Here is a 17,652-nt window from a genome sequence, read left to right as displayed (position 1 = left end):
GTGCATTCTGCTCCTTTGGAGAAGCTGGTTTTTGGGCACTGAGTGGATCTGCGCTGCCCCACAGGGCTGCCCCACGGGCGCTGTGTACACTTGAGCCGTAGGGCTGACCTCCGAGCCTCCCGTTCCCTGTCGGCTGCTGCCCGTGCGCCACGGCCTGCCTGTGGGTGGTGAGGGACAGGCGACCACAGGACACTGGCGAGCTGGGAAGACACCCAGAGCAGACCCCACCACGCACGCAGTGGGGGCTGGGGGCTCATGGTGGGCGGCAGCACGGAAGGTGGGAGGGCCGGCGCGGAGAGGGTCTCCCAGGGCACGCGGAGGCCCGCCTCTCCCGGGTCACTGAGGAGAATTCCAGCACCAAAGACTTCACTTGTGCTTTCTCAAGAGGACTTTTCCTGAGACTCCGTGTTCCTGGCGGCCTCTCTGTGCGGTGGGAGGAGCCAGGAGTCCTTCTTGGCTGGAGTTTTCGAGGCTTACCCAGAGGGCGCTTTCTTGTGCATTCCCTCCCTCCCCAGCCCCTGCAAGGAGGCTGGCAGATGGGAGACACTTGCTGGGCTGTGTGTGTGGGGGTCATGTCCTTCCTGTGCTTGTCAGCTGGGGACAGCAGGGGCCACCTTTTGCCCCCCACAAAGCCTTCCTCTGGGCCCAGGGCCAGGGCTGCTCTGGGGAGGGCCAGGCTGCCAGCAGCTCTGGGTCAGGGAGTGCAGGGGCGTCCCAGCTTGCCTCCATGGCCCTAGTTTCCAGGCTGGGACTGCGGGAGGGAGACCACAGCCTTGCCTTGTCTCCCACGGTCTGCGATGTCCCCGTGCCACGGGGACAGAGCCTGATCCCGACTCTGCAAGGCCGGAATGGAGCCCGGCCCCGGTGTGTGCCTTCGCCAGGTCCCTCCAGCCCGGGCCCAGCTTGCTCGTGGCGTCAGATCCGGGCACGTGCGGGACTCTGCACAGGTTGAGGTCGGCTGGTTTTGTCGGCATTCGAGACCCTTCTTCTCTTCGTGATGCAGTTCTGTGTATGGAGCACTTTACAAGGCTGTAGGCATCAATTACTACGCCAATAAACTGGAATCGTTCACACACGGTTTGCATTCTGAGAGCTTTATCAATAAACACACGAACAACTGTGATCAAACCCATTTATAAAACTTGGGTGAGGTGGGTTCTCCGTATAAGCGAGTGCTGCCTCCCTCCTTCCTGGTGGTCAGAAGTCTGGACAGGAACAGCCTGTCCCTTGGGGTGAGGGAGGTGACGGCTTCTGATGCATCAGACCAGGGTTTTAGGCCTGGGCCTCGCCTGTTCGGTTTGCCCTTGAAGGAGGGGCGGGGGGGGGGCAAGGACGCCACACCCTCTAACCCACTCTATGGTCCTGACAAGACCGCGGCGCCCGGCCCGCCCTCTGGGCCCAATGTGCAGGCCATAGGCAGCCGGCTGGCAGGCAGCTTCCTGAGGACGGGCCTGGGCTGGTGTGCGCGGGCCCCGTGAAGAATGTGAAAAGGTAAGAGAGTTTTCTTCTCTCCGCCTCACCCCACCCCACCCAGAACCCCCCGCCCCGCCTTGGGGCTCCGAGAGCAAGTGAACAGATGGACGGCACTGCGGGTTCGCAGCGGATTCGGCGGCCTGTGGGGCCAGCGTGGTTCTGTGTCTACACCTTGTCCACCTCGCGGAGCGTGTAGTCCAGGATGGTGTTGGGGCCCTGGAACTTGAAATACCCGTGGAATTTCTTGTTCTGAAGCAGGAGGGGAAACCAGTAGCTGTCATCGGGCCACATGTCACCGAAGGGGATCCGGTCCAGCTGGAACCACCGGGGCCGCATTTCTGTGGTGGTGCAAAGGGGGACACGGTGTTCAGCCGGGGGCTAAATTGACTTTTGGTGAGAAACCCAGGTGGTGTCGTGTGAGGAGCTCGACAGGCTCCTAGTTCAACCCTCGGGCTGTGTCCCGGTGTCACTCCGCACATGAGGGAGGAGGAGTGAGGCTGATGCGAGAGGCTGGTGCAGCGCCTGCCCCGGGAGACGGAGGGAAGGGAGAAGGGGAGGCCCCGAGACTCACCGTCGCTCTCTGCGGGCGTCCCCTGGACACTGTCTGTGCGGAAGATGTGCACGTCCATCAGTTCCGGCTCGCCCACGAACTCGAACACGATCCGGCCCACCTTGTGGAGTGTGTCCGCGGTCAGACCGCACTCCTCCTGCAGCTCCCTGCGGGCAAAGCGGGCGACGGTCACAGCAAGGCGCCGGGCAGGGGCACGCCCGCCTGTGGGCCAAGGGAGCCAGTCGCAGGCGCCCGGGCCCGCGTGAGCAGGAACTTGGTTATCTGGGGGCCTGTTCAGCGAAGCTGATTCTGTTCAGAGTCTGGTTCAGGGCGCACGGGCCGACCGGCGCGACACCTTGCGAGCCACGGCGCAGCCCAGGCCCGGCCGAGCTCAGCTGTTCGGGGGTCGCGGGCGAGCTGGGAACCTCCCACCCGGTCCTTCAGCTCCAGCTCTCTCCCTGGGGGGGGGGGGGGGGGGGGGGGCGGGGGCAGCAGCCACGTGAGTACCGCTTTGTGGGCCGTGGGAACCCGGGCCCTGAACCGGGAGCCACCCTTCCTCACACGCGTGCTCGGAGGGCACAGGAGCAGACCGCTGTACGCGGCCTCCTTCGCGAGGGCCTGCCTCGAACGTCTGTTCCACCGAGGAGACGCCCCCAACCCTCCGGCCAGCTTCCCTGCAGCCGCCCGGGGGTGGGGGGGGGAGGTGGGGGGAACAGGAGCCTGGGGCCCGTCTGGCTGCGTCGTCTCCTCCTGGAGGAGTTCCAGCAGTTTCCCACCCGGTGTGGGTGGCGCAGTAGGAACTGCTGTCCGTGCGTCCCGCGCGAGACCCCGTGGTGGGCGTCTCCGCGTGTGCGCCCCATACCTCTCCTGTCTGGCCCTGGCCAACTGCTCCCCCCCCCCCCCCCCCGCTTCTGGTTCCCTCGGCGTCCTCTGGAAGCACTGTGCTCCGGACCCCGGGGAACCCCTGGCTGCTCGCTGCAGCGGCCAGGGAACTCGGTCTTTTGCTCCCTTAGAGCCTGGCTTCCCTACTGCTCTGGATGTATTCGTTTCTGTAAGCGTTCTGTTACAGAACGCCTGACCGTTTACAGTTGTAAGTAGGGACAGGTTTTTTTGGCTTTGCGCTCCAAGTTGTGTTAGGAACATAATACGTAAGTACCTCCCGTGCCTGTACGAAGCCAGGGAAATCACTTTGCTCGTTAAACGCACACACGCTGGGTCCAAACGGTCTGATGTGAGCAGACGCCTTCCTCAGCGGGAAGTCTACCCTGAGCTCCCGGTAAGGTCTGCAGGGGAATTGCCCATTTGCTGCCGCTGTAGACGAGGCCGACTGAGGCTCTGAAAGCTGGAATTTGTTCAGGGACGTGCTTAAAATTAGACTTGACCTAAAAAAATGAATGTCTTCACTTGGGGGGTGCAGGTGGCTTCCCCAGCTAAAGGCTCTGGCATCCGCCGGGCCTCCCCCACTGCTCTGGCAGCAGGCCGGTGGGTCAGGGTTTTAAAAACTTCACCTGGTGGTTGATGTTTTGACTAATTTTGGTTCGTCTTCCCTGAATACACAGCAGTGCACGAAGTATCGATAACTTCACTTCACGGGCTGGGGTAATTAGCGGGGACGACAGCCTCGGTTTTGCTAAAGTGTCGGATCGTGTGTGTGACACTCAGCTCCCCAGATGGCAGAGAGCAGGATGAGGAACGCGTTACACAAGACAGCAGCGGCCGAGCGTCTGGGTGGGCGCGGGGGCCCCGCGGTCCTGGGGCTCTGCTTCGGCCGCTGCTGTTCTGGGTCGCTCTGAACACCGTGCCCTGGGGCCTTGCTGCGGTCCAGAGATGGGACGCTGCACCCGCCTACGGCCCAAACCTGACTCTGAGGGCCCCCAGACCCCCAGGTGCCCTTCGTGCGGCACTGGGGACAGCGCGACAGGAAACGGAGGTCAGGCCATGTCATATCTGCCCTGCGATTATGACAGGGGACTGCAGCACAGTGGAAAACGTGGTCTCTTCAGTAATGCTGTGTCAGCTGGATGTCTTGACGGATGAGTCTCGACCCTCTGCCCTACATCTTACCCCAAACTCCATTCCAGATGAAGATCTAACACTCCTGAACGTTCCAGAAGAAAAACTTAGGAGAAGGTCTCCAGCCTGGGATAGGCAAAGATCGCACTAAAATGAAACTTCTACTCATAGAAACGTCATCACGAATGAAAAGACAAGCCCCAGGGAGGACACTAGCAGACTGGGCGTGGCCGAGGGGGACCCGCGAACTTCAGGACACTGCAGCCCACTGGGTCTGAGGACCAAACAGCAAAGAGAACAAAGATGGGACAACACAGAACAGAATGTCGGGTGTGAGACAGCCAGGAAAGGTGTGGCCCACGTGCGACGGGAACACCGGCAGGAGAATAGCAGTGACTCCGGTAGTCACTGGGAAGTTCCCCAAACTGATGTCAGACGCTGAACCACAGATCCCGGGAGCTCCGAGGACTCTAAGCGAGACAGACACCAGAAAACTACCTGCAGGCACGTTTCCTTCAGAGTGTAATAAAGAAAAGGAAAAGATCTTAAAGCCAGAGGACAAAAGCACTTGGCCACAGAGGAACCAGGATGAGAGTCAAATCTGACTCCCCAGAAACCGAGCGAGCAGAGAGAGAGGGAGCGAAATACTTAGTGTTGACAGAAAACACACCAACCTAGGATTCTGTGCTTTACTTCCCATCAAGAGGAAGGGGAAATAAAGACTTTCTCAAACAATAATTGAGGGGCCCCATTACCAGCCTCCTAACAAACACAAAAGCGAGGTCTTTGGAGAAAAGGGCAATGGCGGAACCTTGGATCTGCACGAAGAAAGCGAGAGGACTGAAGGAGTGAGCCAAGGCAAGATAAAACCATTCTGGTTTTTATTCTCGATCCATTGAGTGGGTAAGAGTTTGTTTGAGGTTATTGGCGATGACGTGTCCGCGCTGGTGTGCCCCATGTGTGCGTGCACATGTGTAAGGTGAACAGTGAGCACCCAGGGTTGGGTGTTGGAATCAGGATTGTTGTCAAGAGGCCCTCAGACCACCCATGGGGTGGGGGGCAGTGTTATTTGAAAGTGCACTTGGATCGTGTGCAAATGCGTATTGCAAACTTTGAGGTGTGAACTAAACATTAAAGAAGTATAGCTGACCTTCTAAAAAGGGGAGAAAATGGAATCCTTTAAGTGCCCAATTAAAACCGCAGAATGGAGAAAAGGGGTGGAAGACAAAGCCAGGAACAGAGAACAAGGGTGACAAACAGAAAACTACCGAATCTGGTGGATATTAACCCATCTGTGTACCAGCCACCGCTTGGAACGTCAGCGGTCCATGGGCTCCGGCGAAAGAAAGATCGTCAGAGTGGATCTGAAGACAAGACCAGCCGGTGCTGTCCGCACGGAGCCCACGTTGCACAGAAAGATTAAAAGCACAAAGTATACAATGATAAAGATGAAAAAACGCATATTGAAAGTAAACGCAGAGAAACACACTAGGCTAACACTAGTCAAAGGAAGAAAGGAGTATCTGTACGGGTTTTAGAGCTGACTTCAAAGCAGCCAGTGTCGGCAGGAATAAAGGGGATTCCGTCCTGCGGGAGGGACCACTTCTCCTCGATAGGATGCTTAATACGTATGCACCTGATGAGAGTCAAGCTACGGGAGGCAAAAATGAACGGAACCGCACGGAGAAGTGGATGAATCCACTGTCCTGGCTGGACACTTCAAGCAGAAAATCAATAAAGACGTCAAATGTATAAGGAACTGCAAATCTCGAAGACAGGCAGCCCCGTTTAAAAACAAGGGCAGGGGCGCCTGGGTGGCGCAGTCGGTTAAGCGTCCGACTTCAGCCAGGTCACGATCTCGCGGTCCGTGAGTTCGAGCCCCGCGTCAGGCTCTGGGCCGATGGCTCGGAGCCTGGAGCCTCTTTCCGATTCTGTGTCTCCCTCTCTCTCTGCCCCTCCCCTGTTCATGCTCTGTCTCTCTCTGTCCCAAAAATAAATAAAAAATGTTAAAAAAATAAAAAAAAATAAAAACAAGGGCAAAAGACCTGAGTGGGGGGCAGACACCAGAGGGCGCACCCGTGTGGCCGCGCTTACGTGATGCTTTAGAACAGGCGGAGTCCTCAGCTGTGAGGAGGCCAGCGTGCAGGCGGCCCTTTCCATGTCTTGGGCCACGTGCTGGCCACACGATGGGCCCAGCCCTTAAACGTCCCCTGGTGAAGACGGGGGCACGTGGACTTCGGGACAAGTGTGTGCGACGTCTCCAGTCCTGGGCTCACGGAGACTTTGCGGGGGGTCAGCCAGGTGAGGAGCCAGGAAGAGTGGGGTGGGCGACAGCTGGGAGGGTGAGGGGCAGCGGCTGGAGCGGCGTGAAGCTGGGCCACGAGGGGGCTCCACGGGTGAATCCGGAGGTTCGGTTTAACAGCACTGGGTGCTATTACAGGGACTTCATGGGGCGCCTGGGAGGCTCAGTTGGTGGCTTTTGGCTCAGGTCACGATCTCACGGTTGTGGGTTCGAGCCCCGAGTCTGGCTCCGTGTGGAGCGTGGAGCCTGCTTGGGATTCTCTCTCTCCCTGTGCCCTTCCCCCGCTTGCGCTCTCTCTAAAGTTCAGTAAAAGGAAACAAATAAATAAAGGGACTTCACACATGAACGAGAGAGACCCTGACCCGGTTTCGGGAAGGTTGCCCAGGGGCTGAGTGGAGAATGGACCCAGGGGGGCAAGGGCAGAGCAGGGAGGCCAGGTAGGAGGCAGAGCACCTGTCCAGGTGGGGAGGGGTGGTCTGGACGCGGCGGCAGAGGGAGGCAGACCCAGATGGGTGCTAGTTGTATCTGGGGGGTAGAGGCCACATGCTTCCCATCCTGAGGAAGCTCGTTTCCTGCCCGACCTCAAGCCTGCTCTGTGGGAAGGCAGCCGTCACACTCAGTACTGAGGCTCTGGGGTGACTGCTGGTTTCTCACGGGTGTGTCTCATTCAGGAAATGCTAACAGCGAGAGGACAAGAAGGAAAGGTCTTAAGAAATCGGGGGCCTGGAGGCTCCTGACCACCAGGACGGCAGGGGGCTGAAGGGAAGCCCCCCCGCGGTCCCCGCCACACGCCCCTGCATAGCCCCGCCCTCTGGCCCTCAGTGCTTCTTCGGATGCCTCGTTCCTGCCTTCCACCTGCTCGGACCAGACCGGACACCAAGTCCTTTGGGAGTTCTCCTTTGTGCCCAGTCATCTGCCCTCACTCTTTATTCTGGATGCCCCGCACCGCTGGGTGCCCGCTAGACCCGCTCTCTGCACACGTCCCTGTGAGCCCGGCAGCCGGACTAGATCGGAGCCCTGCAGGGGGGGCGGTTGGGACCTGTTCCCTGTGTCCTGACACTGAGCTTGACTTAGGTGGGGGGGGGGGGGGGCGCTGGCTTCCACCTGTTTCTGTCCACGTTCCACGGGTAGCGAGGCTCAGGGGACCCGAGTCTCAGCAGACCGGCCTGTGCCCCCGCCGTGTGCTCTCAGGGCAGCCTGGCCACACTGCCTAGCGCTTGCCCAAACAAATGACCACAGGCGGCAGCACACCGGGTCCCATGCCTAGGAGGGGGAGGTGCACGCCAAGGACATCACACCCGCGGCCGTTCAAACCCAGGACTTGGCCCAGTCATGCACCATGAAGTCAACTTGGTGGACTGTGACCAGCAATTAAAAAAACCCAAAGGATAGGAACTATGTTAGCGGGACTACGTGAGCGCGTTCTTTCGTGCGTTAAGAGCATTGTTCTATCAGAATGTAAACATCTCTTATGTGGGTTGTGATGTTTAAAAAACTCCGGGCTGCGGAGCCTGCAGCTGACTTCCTTTCCAGAAGCCTCATTAGGATGCATGTGGGGATCTGGTCTCTTCCCCGGGGAAAGCGGCCTTAATTAAGGTTGCTGACTTCCTTCAGAATGCCGTCAGTAGTAGCGAAGGTTTGTGGAGCGCTTTGTGATGTTTGCACACACAGTCTCATTTGTTCCACACGTGAGGACAAGGGAGGGCAAGGGGACTGATGTCGGAGAGCTGTGTGATCTCAGACAAGCCGTCAACCGCTCTGGGCTCTGGTTCCTGCCCGCGTGAGGCAGGCTGTGCCGAGGACTAACGGAGACTGTGTGTGAAAAGGCTCAGACAGAAGAGCTGGTCATCAGCTCCCTGAACGCACGAGGAAAGCAAACGACTGACCAGCCAGAAGTCGCCGCGCCACAGCGGCTTCCCAAATGTGTCCTGAAAGCCACTCCCGCGCCCCCAGCAACAGCTCACGTGCCCTGGGCACTCCCCACTGGTCCAAATCCTGTATGGTTACATCCTCAATCTGCACACTCCCGAGAGGCAGGAAGTGTCATCGTTATTCCCATTTTTGGGATGAAGAAACTGAGACCCAAGAGCTCCATAAGGAGCTGTAGGCTGTCACCCTTGGGAGCTGGTTCTGTGGTCAGGCCCACCCCTCCCTCACCTCTTGGCCCCGTCCTCGATGCTCTCTCCTCCTTGAACTTTGCCTCCGAAGCCATTCCACCGGCCGGCCCCGAAGCCTCGTTTCTTCATGCCCAGGAGAACTCGCGGAGGCTGCAGCACCAGCACCAATGTGTAGAGCCTGGAGGCGCCCATGGTCCCCCGGGGACCCCTTGAGGAAGGCAAGAAGGCTGGGTCAGCTTGACCTGGGTGCACGCGGAGTGCGGATGAGGCCAGGGGCCCGGTGAGATGGGAATGTGCTGTGGAAGGCAGGGGGGAATCTGCCTGGTGGTAACCTCCCAGCCCTGCCACGGGAGGCTCGCCTCATGCCAGATGGAAACCGAACAAACGAGCTTCCGGAATAGAAAGAGGCCTGGCCCTCCGAATCCAGTGGCACCCGTGTCCAGGCCTTGGGATTGCCAGGGCTGATGGAGCAGGTTAGGAAAGGGCCATGTCAACCCTTCCCCCTCCTCAGCACAGGGCTGTTTTTGCCCCTGTGTCCAGCCCGTGGGCAGTCCACCCTCTGTGGCCCCAACACAACCAGGCGGGTTAGCCGATGGTTCTCGGGTCAGGCTTTTGGCCTTGGCCTTTTCATCAGTGGGGCCTTCTTCTGGCCTGCCGGGATATGCCTTCCACACTTCACTGCAGAGCTATAGAGTCCCGAGGAGCTCCTGGCTCCTGGTAGAGAGCCCGCCCAGCGAGGGCTGGCTGGTCCTCCCTCCTGTGACAGTTCATAATCCGCTCACAACTGTTGCTGCTCTGGGCTCTGGCACTGGAGCCACAAGGGCCCCTCCCACTTGAACGGGTGTGCGTGGTCCAGAGGAAAACTCCAAGGGTGATGCCTGGGTTGCTGCTGGACACATGGAGGAGGACCAGGACCCTCTGTGCATCCATCCCTGTCCCAGTTCACAAGTCTCTTGCCCTGGGGACCACACCGGATGAGAAGCAGGATCCAGGAGCAGGGATCCTCGTGGGAAGCCACAATGTCTGAGAAAAGGGAGCTACAGCTGGGTCCTGGTTTTGGGGGTAGGGCTGGCCAAAGTGGGTCTCTGTGGCCGAGCCTACCTGTCTGCCTGTGTCCTCTGTCGTGATGCTGACTGGTTCATGCCCAGAGCCCTGGCTTCCTGAGTGACTTGTGGTGGTGAGGAAGATACCAGGAGTGTCAGCTATCACTTATGAAGCACTGGCTGTATACCTCTTTTAAAAAGTCATTCTATTTAGTAGACCCAAGAACTTTGTGAGCTAAGACTTGCTTTCTCCATTTTCAGATCAAGAAACTGCAGCTCGAAGAGGCTCAGTCTGACCCAACGTCAAACTTGGGGAAGACCCCAATCTGGGTCTAACGGGCTTTTGAAGTTCAGTTGTCCCCTGGGTCCTGGAGCAAGCGGCTTGGGACCACAATTAGAGGGTCCTCAGAGGGCCCCTCCGAACGTCAGCGGCTGGGAGGCTGCAACAGGCCCGGGCATGTGGTCTCCGAGTCAAGTGGTCGGTACACCGAGGTCCCTCACCAGGGTTTTGAAAGATCGTATCCACAGAACACCAGGCTCAGGCCCTGGTCCCGGATTCCTCTCCTCCGACCTCTGCTCACCTGGCCCCCCCACCCCCTGGTCCCGCACCCCTCTCCCCGCTCCCTGGCTCCCCCCACAACCCCGTCCCCGTCCCCCCCCTCCCCCCCCCCCCCCCCTCGCAGGACCCGGGCTCCGCTCCCCGGCTCCCTCCCCTCTCCCCTGCTCACCTGACCCGGGTTCCGCTCCCGGGCTCCCCGGTCCCTGTCCTCAGACCCGGGATCGCGCGCGCTTTCTGAACTAGGGAGCCGCGGAAGCCGGGGGGGCGTGGCCTCGGGCCGGAAGCGAGGCCGGCACTTCCGGCGCGGGGGACAGGAGCGGATCGGCGCCCATGGCTCGGTGAGTGGGACTGTGAGCTAGGTGCCTGGCGACGTCGTGCGCTCAGTCGGCGTTTATGGGGGCGCCTGCTGCATGCGTGCGGGAGGAGGAGGGGCCGGGGGCGCGTCCCAGGTTCGTCCGCGGGGAAGGGGCGCAGAGACGCGGTCATTCCCGGCGAAACGGCTAGGGGAGGACTTCCGGCCCGAAGTCAGTAGCCCGGACGGCTTCCGAGGAGCGGCGGGCGGGCAGAGAGCGTGGAGGGCTACGGAGAGCGTAGGGCGCAGGTGAAGGGGTGCTGCAGCTGGAGGGCGCAGGGGAGGGGCGCTGCGGGGGCAGGCCTGATGGCTGTGGCACGGCACTGGAGAGGCACCAATGGCCCGTGTGGCCGAACTCTAGGTGTGGGCCGGCGCTGGAGGACAGGGCCTGGGTGACCCCGTTTCCGGCCTTCCCCCAACCGGCCCCGTTGGTTCTGGTGCCCAGGATGGCTCTGTGCTCCTTCCGAGAGACCCCGGGGGGCTTTGCGCAGGCAGCCATCACCGAGTTACTGTGTCCGGATCTTGACTGCACGCTTGGGTTGTTGAAGGGCCTTTGGCCGTGCGCCCTGGTGAAGATGTCCGGGTCTTCCCTTGAGGAACACGGATGCAGAACTTACTTTGTAGGGTTGTTCTGAGAGTTGAGTGAGGGGGGTGCGGAGAGCTCCCGGCCCGCGGCAAACCGTTCAGATCCTGACTTTGCCAAAGAGGCTTGGAACTCGTTCTTCAGGCCTAGTGCAGTTGTTAGGAGATGGGCCTGGCGGCCCTGTGTTGGCCGCTGTGCCGAGGCGCCGAGGAAGGTGGGGGGCGGGGTCTGCCCCCGGGGGCCTTATCCCAGTCCCGCAGAGCCCGGGGACAAGTTGTCCCGGGTAAGAAAGAAGATTGCTTTGTCAACATCTTCAGGCCTGTTAAGCAGAACCGGAAAAGCTTTGGTTGACCTTCGAGTTTTCCTTCTGAAGAAAATTTTCCCGAGGGCCCCCCCCCCCCCGCTTCTTCGCCAGGAGTTCGCCTGCCGTGTTCGTGCACTTGGGCCGCCGCAGGCCAGGCGTAGACCACACAAACGCAGGCTGAGGCCGCAGACCCGGATCACGGTGCTGCAGGGCCCGCCCTTTCTCGTGGGGCCTCTCTCCTCGACCTGCACACGGCTGCCTTCTGCCCGTGGCCTCACGTGGTCTTTCCCCGCGCACCTGTGTCCCAACTGTCTCTGATGAAGACGCCAGTCGGGTCTGGTCGGGGCCCGCCTGTATAGCCTCATTTGTACTTACCTCTTTAAAGACCACTTCTGTTTTGAGGTTTCTGGGGTTAGCACTTCAACACACCCATTTGGGGAGGGACTCAGTGCAGGCCATCACATCCGCTCTCTGGCCGCGTCGCCTTGTCAAGTTTCCTCCCCGTTTGGGCCTCCGGGCCCTTCTCTAAAAACACGTGGGTTGAACCAGGGACCTCCCCCGCCTATCTGTGTGATGTCCACCTGTTTGCTCCCCTTTTCTTTCTCAGGTCCTTGAAGCTGGTACGTGCGTCCCTTCAGCGGCAAAGGTTTCACACCGCTGGGAGCCACTACAAGGGTCGGACCGCTGCTGAGCACCTGTGGCTGACACGTCATTTGAGGGACCCGTTTGTGAAGGCAGCGAAGGTGGAGAGTTACCGGTGCCGAAGTGCCTTCAAGCTTTTGGAGGTGAACGACAGGCACCAGATCCTGCGGCCCGGCCTCCGGGTCTTAGACTGTGGGGCGGCTCCCGGGGCGTGGAGCCAGGTGGCCGTGCAGAGGGTCAACGCCGCGGGCGCAGGTAGGGCCTCTGGCCACCCCCGAGTGTGCGGGCGCGGGCCAGCTGCCCTCCACCAGGGGAGGTGGCCAAGCCGCTTTGTGATGACACGTTCTTCGGAGTGGCTGGTGTAGGGGCTGATGAGGAAAACGGGACGCTGATGTATTGACAGCGGGAGACCGGGTGGAAAGCTACAACGGAGACTAAAAGTGCCTCACGTCACCACGTCCGTGTGTGCGTGAATGTGTCGGAGAGCCCCCTTCCCGAAGTTGTTTTTGCACGCGTGACTACACGTGTATGTTTCCTTTTTCTTTTTTTTTTAATATTTTTTTTTTTTTTACATTTATTTATTTTTGAGAGACAGCGTGAGCAGAGGAGGAGCTGAGAGAGAGGGAGACACAGAATCCGAAGCAGGCTCCAGGCTGTCAGCACAGAGCCTGATGTGGGGCTCAAACTCACGAGCCGCGAGATCATGACCCGAGCCGAAGTCGGACGCCTAACCGACTGAGCCACCCAGGCGCCCCGTGTTTCCTTTTTCAAAAACGATAGTAAATCACATTCTTCTTACTGATTTGGAGCCTTAATGGAGGGCTTCTTCCCACCCCCCACTTACTGATCTATTGACATTTTTCTTTCTTTTTTTTTTTTTTTTTTAATTTTTTTTTTTTTTCCAACGTTTTTTATTTATTTTTGGGACAGAGAGAGACAGAGCATGAACGGGGGAGGGGCAGAGAGAGAGGGAGACACAGAATCGGAAACAGGCTCCAGGCTCCGAGCCATCAGCCCAGAGCCCGACGCGGGGCTCGAACTCACGGACCGTGAGATCGTGACCTGGCTGAAGTCGGACGCTTAACCGACTGCGCCACCCAGGCGCCCCCTATTGACATTTTTCCATGCCTGCACAGCTCAGTCAACCCGAGAGTTTTCCAGGTCCTGGTCTTTGAAGCCCTGGGTCTCCTGGAGGCCCTGCTGGGGGCTGCTCAAGGTTCTCCCCTCTGGCTCAACCTGAGGGACTCAGCTTTTACCTATTTTATATTTTAGGATTTAAAAAAAAAAAAAAAAAAAAAAAAGTTTCTATGTTAATAAGGTTCCCCTGATCAGTCGGGAGAAACCAATACCCTCAGTGTGGAAAGCCCTGGCATCCTTGTAAACGCGTGTAGACCCGTGCTGTTGAGCCAGCCTCCTGCTGGGCTCCGGTGTTGCCCTCGGGGCCCTTGTTAGCTGCACGAGCCGTGGTGAGCATCTCTACCCTTTGTGTTTCCTGTCGTAAAGTCGGAACGGACCAGAATCGCTGGCATTACATGACATATGTGCCGGCTCACAGAAATCTCAGACACCTGGGGTGCGGACCTTGTGCCCATTTTCCTAGTGAAGAATGAGGTTCGGAGGAGTTTGGCAGGCTTCTGAATGCACGGGCTGTTCCCTGGGTTCAGGACAAAGAACCAGCCCCGTTACTGGGTGTGGGATGCCGCCAGGGGCCCTAGAACAGGTTACAGTTTTTTTTTTTTAACTCAAATATCACCTAAGTGAAGGGATTTCTGTCCGAGACCTCTGTTCGTTTTCCTACCACTGAGCCTGCCCACAGACCTAACAACAGATTTTATTTTATTTTTATTTTTTATCTTACGTTTATTTATTTAGTTAGAGATAACTAAGATGTTGTGGTTCCTTGTAATGTATTTAAAAGTGCATCTTTTTTTTTTTTATGTCAAATTTGTTGTCAAATTGGTTTCCATACAATACCCAGTGCTCATTCCAAAAGGTGCCCTCCTCAATACCCATCACCCACCCTCCCCTCCTTCCCACCCCCCATCTACCCTCAGTTTGTTCTCAGTTTTTAAGAGTCTCTTATGCTTTGGGTCTCTCCCTCTCTAACCTTTTTTTTTTTTTTTCCCCTTCCCCTCCCTCATGGACTTCTGTTAAGTTTCCCAGGATCCACATAAGAGTGAAAACATATGGTATCTGACTTTCTCTGTATGACTTATTTCAATTAGCATAACACTCTCCAGTTTTATCCACATTGCTACAAAGGGCCATATTTCATTCTTTCTCATTGCCACGTAGTGTTCCATTGTGTATATAAAGCACAATTTCTGTATCCATTCGTCACTAACAACGGATTTTAATGGCTCCTGTCCCTGTATAACTGCTCCTCAGGGGAAGGAGGAGCACGGCCAGGTTTGACTCCTAGGAAGCAGCGGCCGAAGCAAAGGCTGTGGATAGAATGTCCGGTTTCTTTTCCTGCCAGAACGTGTACAGATGCACCCAAAGTATTTGCCTCTAGTGGCCCCTTCCCGAGGTTATGACGCCTGGGATGTTAACGGGAGTCAGGAACATGCCGTGAGGTGTGAGATGGCCTACTTTCCAGGGCTGAACATGAGAGTTTTCTCCTTTGAAAAATGCACTCTTCAAAATGGTTGGACTTCCAGTCCTTAGCTAGAAGTAAGACCCATGTTCCACCGCCGTGGGACAGCCTCTTTGCTAGGCGGTCTGCACTAGCAGATTGTGACGGCACCCTCCCCTCATGCCCGGGGGACTGGAGAGAAGGGCTCTCCTCAGCGTGGGGCGGGGACAGCAGTCGTGCTGGCCCGAGGCCCTGTTCCAGGTGAGACGATGGCCTCTACTGCCCAGCTGGTACCACTCACACCTGGTCGAGGGATCGGTTCCTGTACCTTGTCTTCCCCACTTCTCGGCTTGCTTCTAGTAGTTTCTGCATCACAAGAAATTGGATTAAGCTAACGGAAGTGCTGAGTTAACCCGGAGGTGCTGTATGCACTCATGCGTCATTGGTTCAGTTTGTCAGAAAGCCCACTCGGAGATCCCCCTTTCACAGAGAGCTGGCCTCTGGAAGGGAGGTGAAGTCAGAGTTGGGGTCAGGTGCCTGCCCCGGGACAGGCACTTCTCTTCTCTGGGCCTCAGTTAGTTTCCTTGTGTGCAGAGTGGGGACTGTCACCCCTGCCATGTGTGTGTTTGGGATGGATACAAGTGGGGAAAGGCCCGTGTCCACCTCTTGGCGTGTTCGATCTTTACGTTGGTCCTGACTTTTTACTTTTATTTTTATATTTGTATTTCTGAGGGAAGATTCAGGCTGTAAATAAATAACATACTCTGTCTTCCTTAGATCCCAGTGCTCCTGTGGGCTTTGTGCTTGGGGTAGACCTTCTCCACATATTCCCCCTGGAGGGGGCAACTTTTCTGTCCCCCGCTGACGTGACTGACCCCAGAACCATCCAGAGAGTCCGAGAGCTGCTTCCTGGCGGGAGAGCAGATGTCATTCTGAGTGACATGGCACCCAATGCCACAGGGATCCGGAGCCTGGATCACGACAGGCTCATTAGCCTGTGCTCGTCCCTTCTGGACGTGGCTCCAGATGTTCTGCACCCCGGCGGAACGTTCCTCTGCAAAACGTGGGCTGGAAGTCAAAGCCTTGGGTTACAGAAGAGACTGGCCGAGCAGTTCCAGAACACCAGGACTGTGAAGCCTAGAGCCAGCAGGAAGGAATCTTCAGAGGTGTACCTCTTGGCCACACAGTACCAAAGAGCGAAGGGGCCTGTGGAGGACTGAGGGCTGCCTCTGCCATATGTGGCCCTCGTTCACTGCAAGTGTGGTCTGAGCTTTTTCCTGGAGTGTGGCTGGAGGGGTCAGAGCTTGATCTGGGACGTGGCTGGCAGGACGAGGGTGGGACCTTTCTTTGAACCACAGTGTATTTACTGGTCACGATATATGATGAAAAATAGTCCCTAAGTGATCTTAGGTGCAGAGGAAGGATGAAAAGACAGTGGGAGGGAGAAACCTTGATGTAACACTGGACTCAACAGGCTGTTCACTTGTAACAGAGTTTCCACCATTGCTCCCAGAAGGCACCACCCAGGCTGTGGTTATACAGTGTAGCGAATGCGAATGAAAATCTGAAATTTCGACCTGGGGGTTAATTTCCATCTCTCTGGTGAATGGTGTGGAAATTAATACTTTCAAGCAACCAGAACCGGGGGCAGTTAGGGAAGACATTTCATGTGAATTTTGCAGGGGGTGGTGTGCTTGTTTTGTTGCTGGAAATTCACCTTGCTGTGATACTCCAGGCCCCTAAGACTGGAATTGCCAAAGCAAGCAGCCACGTGGAGTGCTGTATTTCCTGTTATTCTCTTCCAGGAACTTGATGCAGCTTTATAAAACAATGTAGATTGTATTTATTTAGGGGATTTCCATGCTTTGAAGTTTGTTTCTATAAAAATTGTTTTTTTCAAAGCTGTTTGTCATTAAAAAAAAGTGGGGGGGGGGGCGCCTGGGTGGCTCAGTCGGTTAAAGCATCCAACTTCAGCTCAGGTCAGATCTCCCGGTTCTTAAGTTCCAGCCCCGGGTTGGGCTCTGTGCTGACAGCTCAGAGCCTGGATCCTGCTTGGGATTCTGTGTCTCCCTCTCTTTCTGCCCCTCCCCTCGCTCATGCTCTGTCTCTCTCTCTCAAAAATAAACATTTAAGAAAAAAAGCCATTTCCTGCAGGGGTGCTCATCCCTTAATAAGAGTGTATGGACTATAACCCTGATTAAATCCCGAGGGTGGAGCTGAGGGAGAGCCTGGGTAGATAGGGAACCCCACAATCTCCATCAGTCCCCCAGGGTGCAGTCCAGCGCTCTGAAGTGGGCTGCAGGCTTGGTTTAACCTTTTTTCATTTTACTTTTGGTTGTAGTCAATTAGGACGGGAAAATCCCCCCACTTCCTTAGGGCTCCTCCCCACCCATTTCTTGCGCGGAGTGCTGATCCGGGGATGGGGTGGGACCGGGGAAGAGGTGCCGACCCTTGGAGCACTGGGCAGATCAGGAGTGGCGGAGGTGCAGACCCTAGGGGGCGTGGTGTAGACGCTGGGTACGATGCAGACCCTCCCGAGCGCGGTGCAGACCCTAGGGCGCTCGGTCCCGGGTGGGGTGGGAGCCCGGAGGACGAGGTTCAGGAGGGAGCGAGACCTGTGTTACTGGACGATGATCGCTGGCTATGGGAGCTCACAGGGCGCTGGGAGGGTAGCCTAAAAGCAGAGTATTTTGCCTTAACAGTGGACCCTGTGGAAACTAAAAACATATTCAAGCTAATACCGTAACGAAATTTTGGGAGTTGTCAGAGCCAGCAAATTTGTCCCGAAGAGGCCACCGTTGGGCCGTGCTATTCCACACAATACGGTGCGAGGCCACCGCCACAGCGGAGGCCCGTCCCGCGCGGGAAGGCTGGCACCCCGACAGTCCCGCGGGCCGGCCTTTGGTGCGAGTCCTGCCAGGGCGGTGTCAAGGGAGCGGACCGCTCTGGGGAGCAGGCGGAGGTCCCCGGCCCCGCTGGTGCTCGGATTCCGGGATTTACGGCCGGCCCTGCCCAGGTCTCGCGAGAGCGCGGCGGCACTTCTCGCGATACGCGGGCGCGGGCGCAGAGGAGGGAGATCCGAGCGGCGGCCGAGGCGAGCGGCGGGCTAGCCGAGGTGAGCGGCGGGGCGTCAGGGTCC

General features: G+C 57.6%; 3 protein-coding genes across 7 annotated transcripts in view; 2 read left to right on the top strand and 1 right to left on the bottom strand.

The window, feature by feature from the left end:
• Positions 1 to 1,078: 1,078 nt before the first annotated feature.
• On the bottom strand, positions 1,079 to 10,328 carry NUDT1 (nudix hydrolase 1). Its single transcript, XM_058712046.1, has 4 exons — positions 10,227 to 10,328; positions 8,496 to 8,663; positions 2,045 to 2,190; positions 1,079 to 1,811 (listed from the first exon to the last, which is right to left on the bottom strand). Exons 2-4 carry the CDS (start codon positions 8,645 to 8,647, stop codon positions 1,639 to 1,641), a joined length of 471 nt encoding a protein of 156 aa, XP_058568029.1. The 5' UTR covers positions 8,648 to 8,663; positions 10,227 to 10,328; the 3' UTR covers positions 1,079 to 1,638.
• MRM2 (mitochondrial rRNA methyltransferase 2) lies at positions 10,283 to 16,414 on the top strand. 2 transcript variants are annotated; one of them, XM_058712048.1, is made up of 3 exons: positions 10,283 to 10,395; positions 11,904 to 12,193; positions 15,291 to 16,414. In XM_058712048.1, the coding sequence occupies exons 1-3, from the start codon at positions 10,388 to 10,390 to the stop codon at positions 15,731 to 15,733; spliced, it is 741 nt and encodes a 246-aa protein (XP_058568031.1). In that variant the 5' UTR covers positions 10,283 to 10,387; the 3' UTR covers positions 15,734 to 16,414. The 2 variants fall into 2 exon arrangements, with proteins under 2 accessions (XP_058568031.1, XP_058568030.1); XM_058712047.1 differs by having other exon boundaries at positions 10,394 to 10,506.
• Positions 16,415 to 17,498: 1,084 nt separating this feature from the next.
• Positions 17,499 to 17,652, top strand: part of MAD1L1 (mitotic arrest deficient 1 like 1) — a 318,460-nt gene continuing 318,306 nt past the window's right edge. For 3 of the 4 annotated variants that reach the window (XM_058712035.1, XM_058712036.1, XM_058712034.1), the window contains exon 1: positions 17,499 to 17,628. The gene's annotated coding sequence lies outside the window, so the exon portion shown is untranslated. The remainder of the gene's footprint in view (positions 17,629 to 17,652) is intronic. The other variant, XM_058712033.1, reaches the window with a different exon arrangement.

The sequence above is a fragment of the Neofelis nebulosa genome, chromosome 18 (genome assembly GCF_028018385.1).
Source record: "Neofelis nebulosa isolate mNeoNeb1 chromosome 18, mNeoNeb1.pri, whole genome shotgun sequence".
NCBI classification, from domain to species: domain Eukaryota; kingdom Metazoa; phylum Chordata; class Mammalia; order Carnivora; family Felidae; genus Neofelis; species Neofelis nebulosa.
This window is presented reverse-complemented; position numbering and strand designations above follow the sequence as displayed.

What these genes read in the sequence shown, in the direction of transcription:
- MRM2 (XM_058712047.1), top strand. Translation starts at nt 10,451, where the DNA reads ATGGGGGCGCCTGCTGCATGCGTGCGGGAGGAGGAGGGGCCGGGGGCG. An exon ending in GGGCCGGGGGCGCGTCCCAG is followed by an intron (nt 10,507 to 11,903) that starts GTTCGTCCGCGG and finishes TTTCTTTCTCAG; the next exon opens with GTCCTTGAAGCTGGTACGTG. An exon ending in GGTCAACGCCGCGGGCGCAG is followed by an intron (nt 12,194 to 15,290) that starts GTAGGGCCTCTG and finishes TGTCTTCCTTAG; the next exon opens with ATCCCAGTGCTCCTGTGGGC.
- NUDT1 (XM_058712046.1), bottom strand. Translation starts at nt 8,647, where the DNA reads ATGGGCGCCTCCAGGCTCTACACATTGGTGCTGGTGCTGCAGCCTCCG. An exon ending in ATCGAGGACGGGGCCAAGAG is followed by an intron (nt 2,191 to 8,495) that starts GTGAGGGAGGGG and finishes CTTTGCCCGCAG; the next exon opens with GGAGCTGCAGGAGGAGTGCG. An exon ending in GACGCCCGCAGAGAGCGACG is followed by an intron (nt 1,812 to 2,044) that starts GTGAGTCTCGGG and finishes GCACCACCACAG; the next exon opens with AAATGCGGCCCCGGTGGTTC.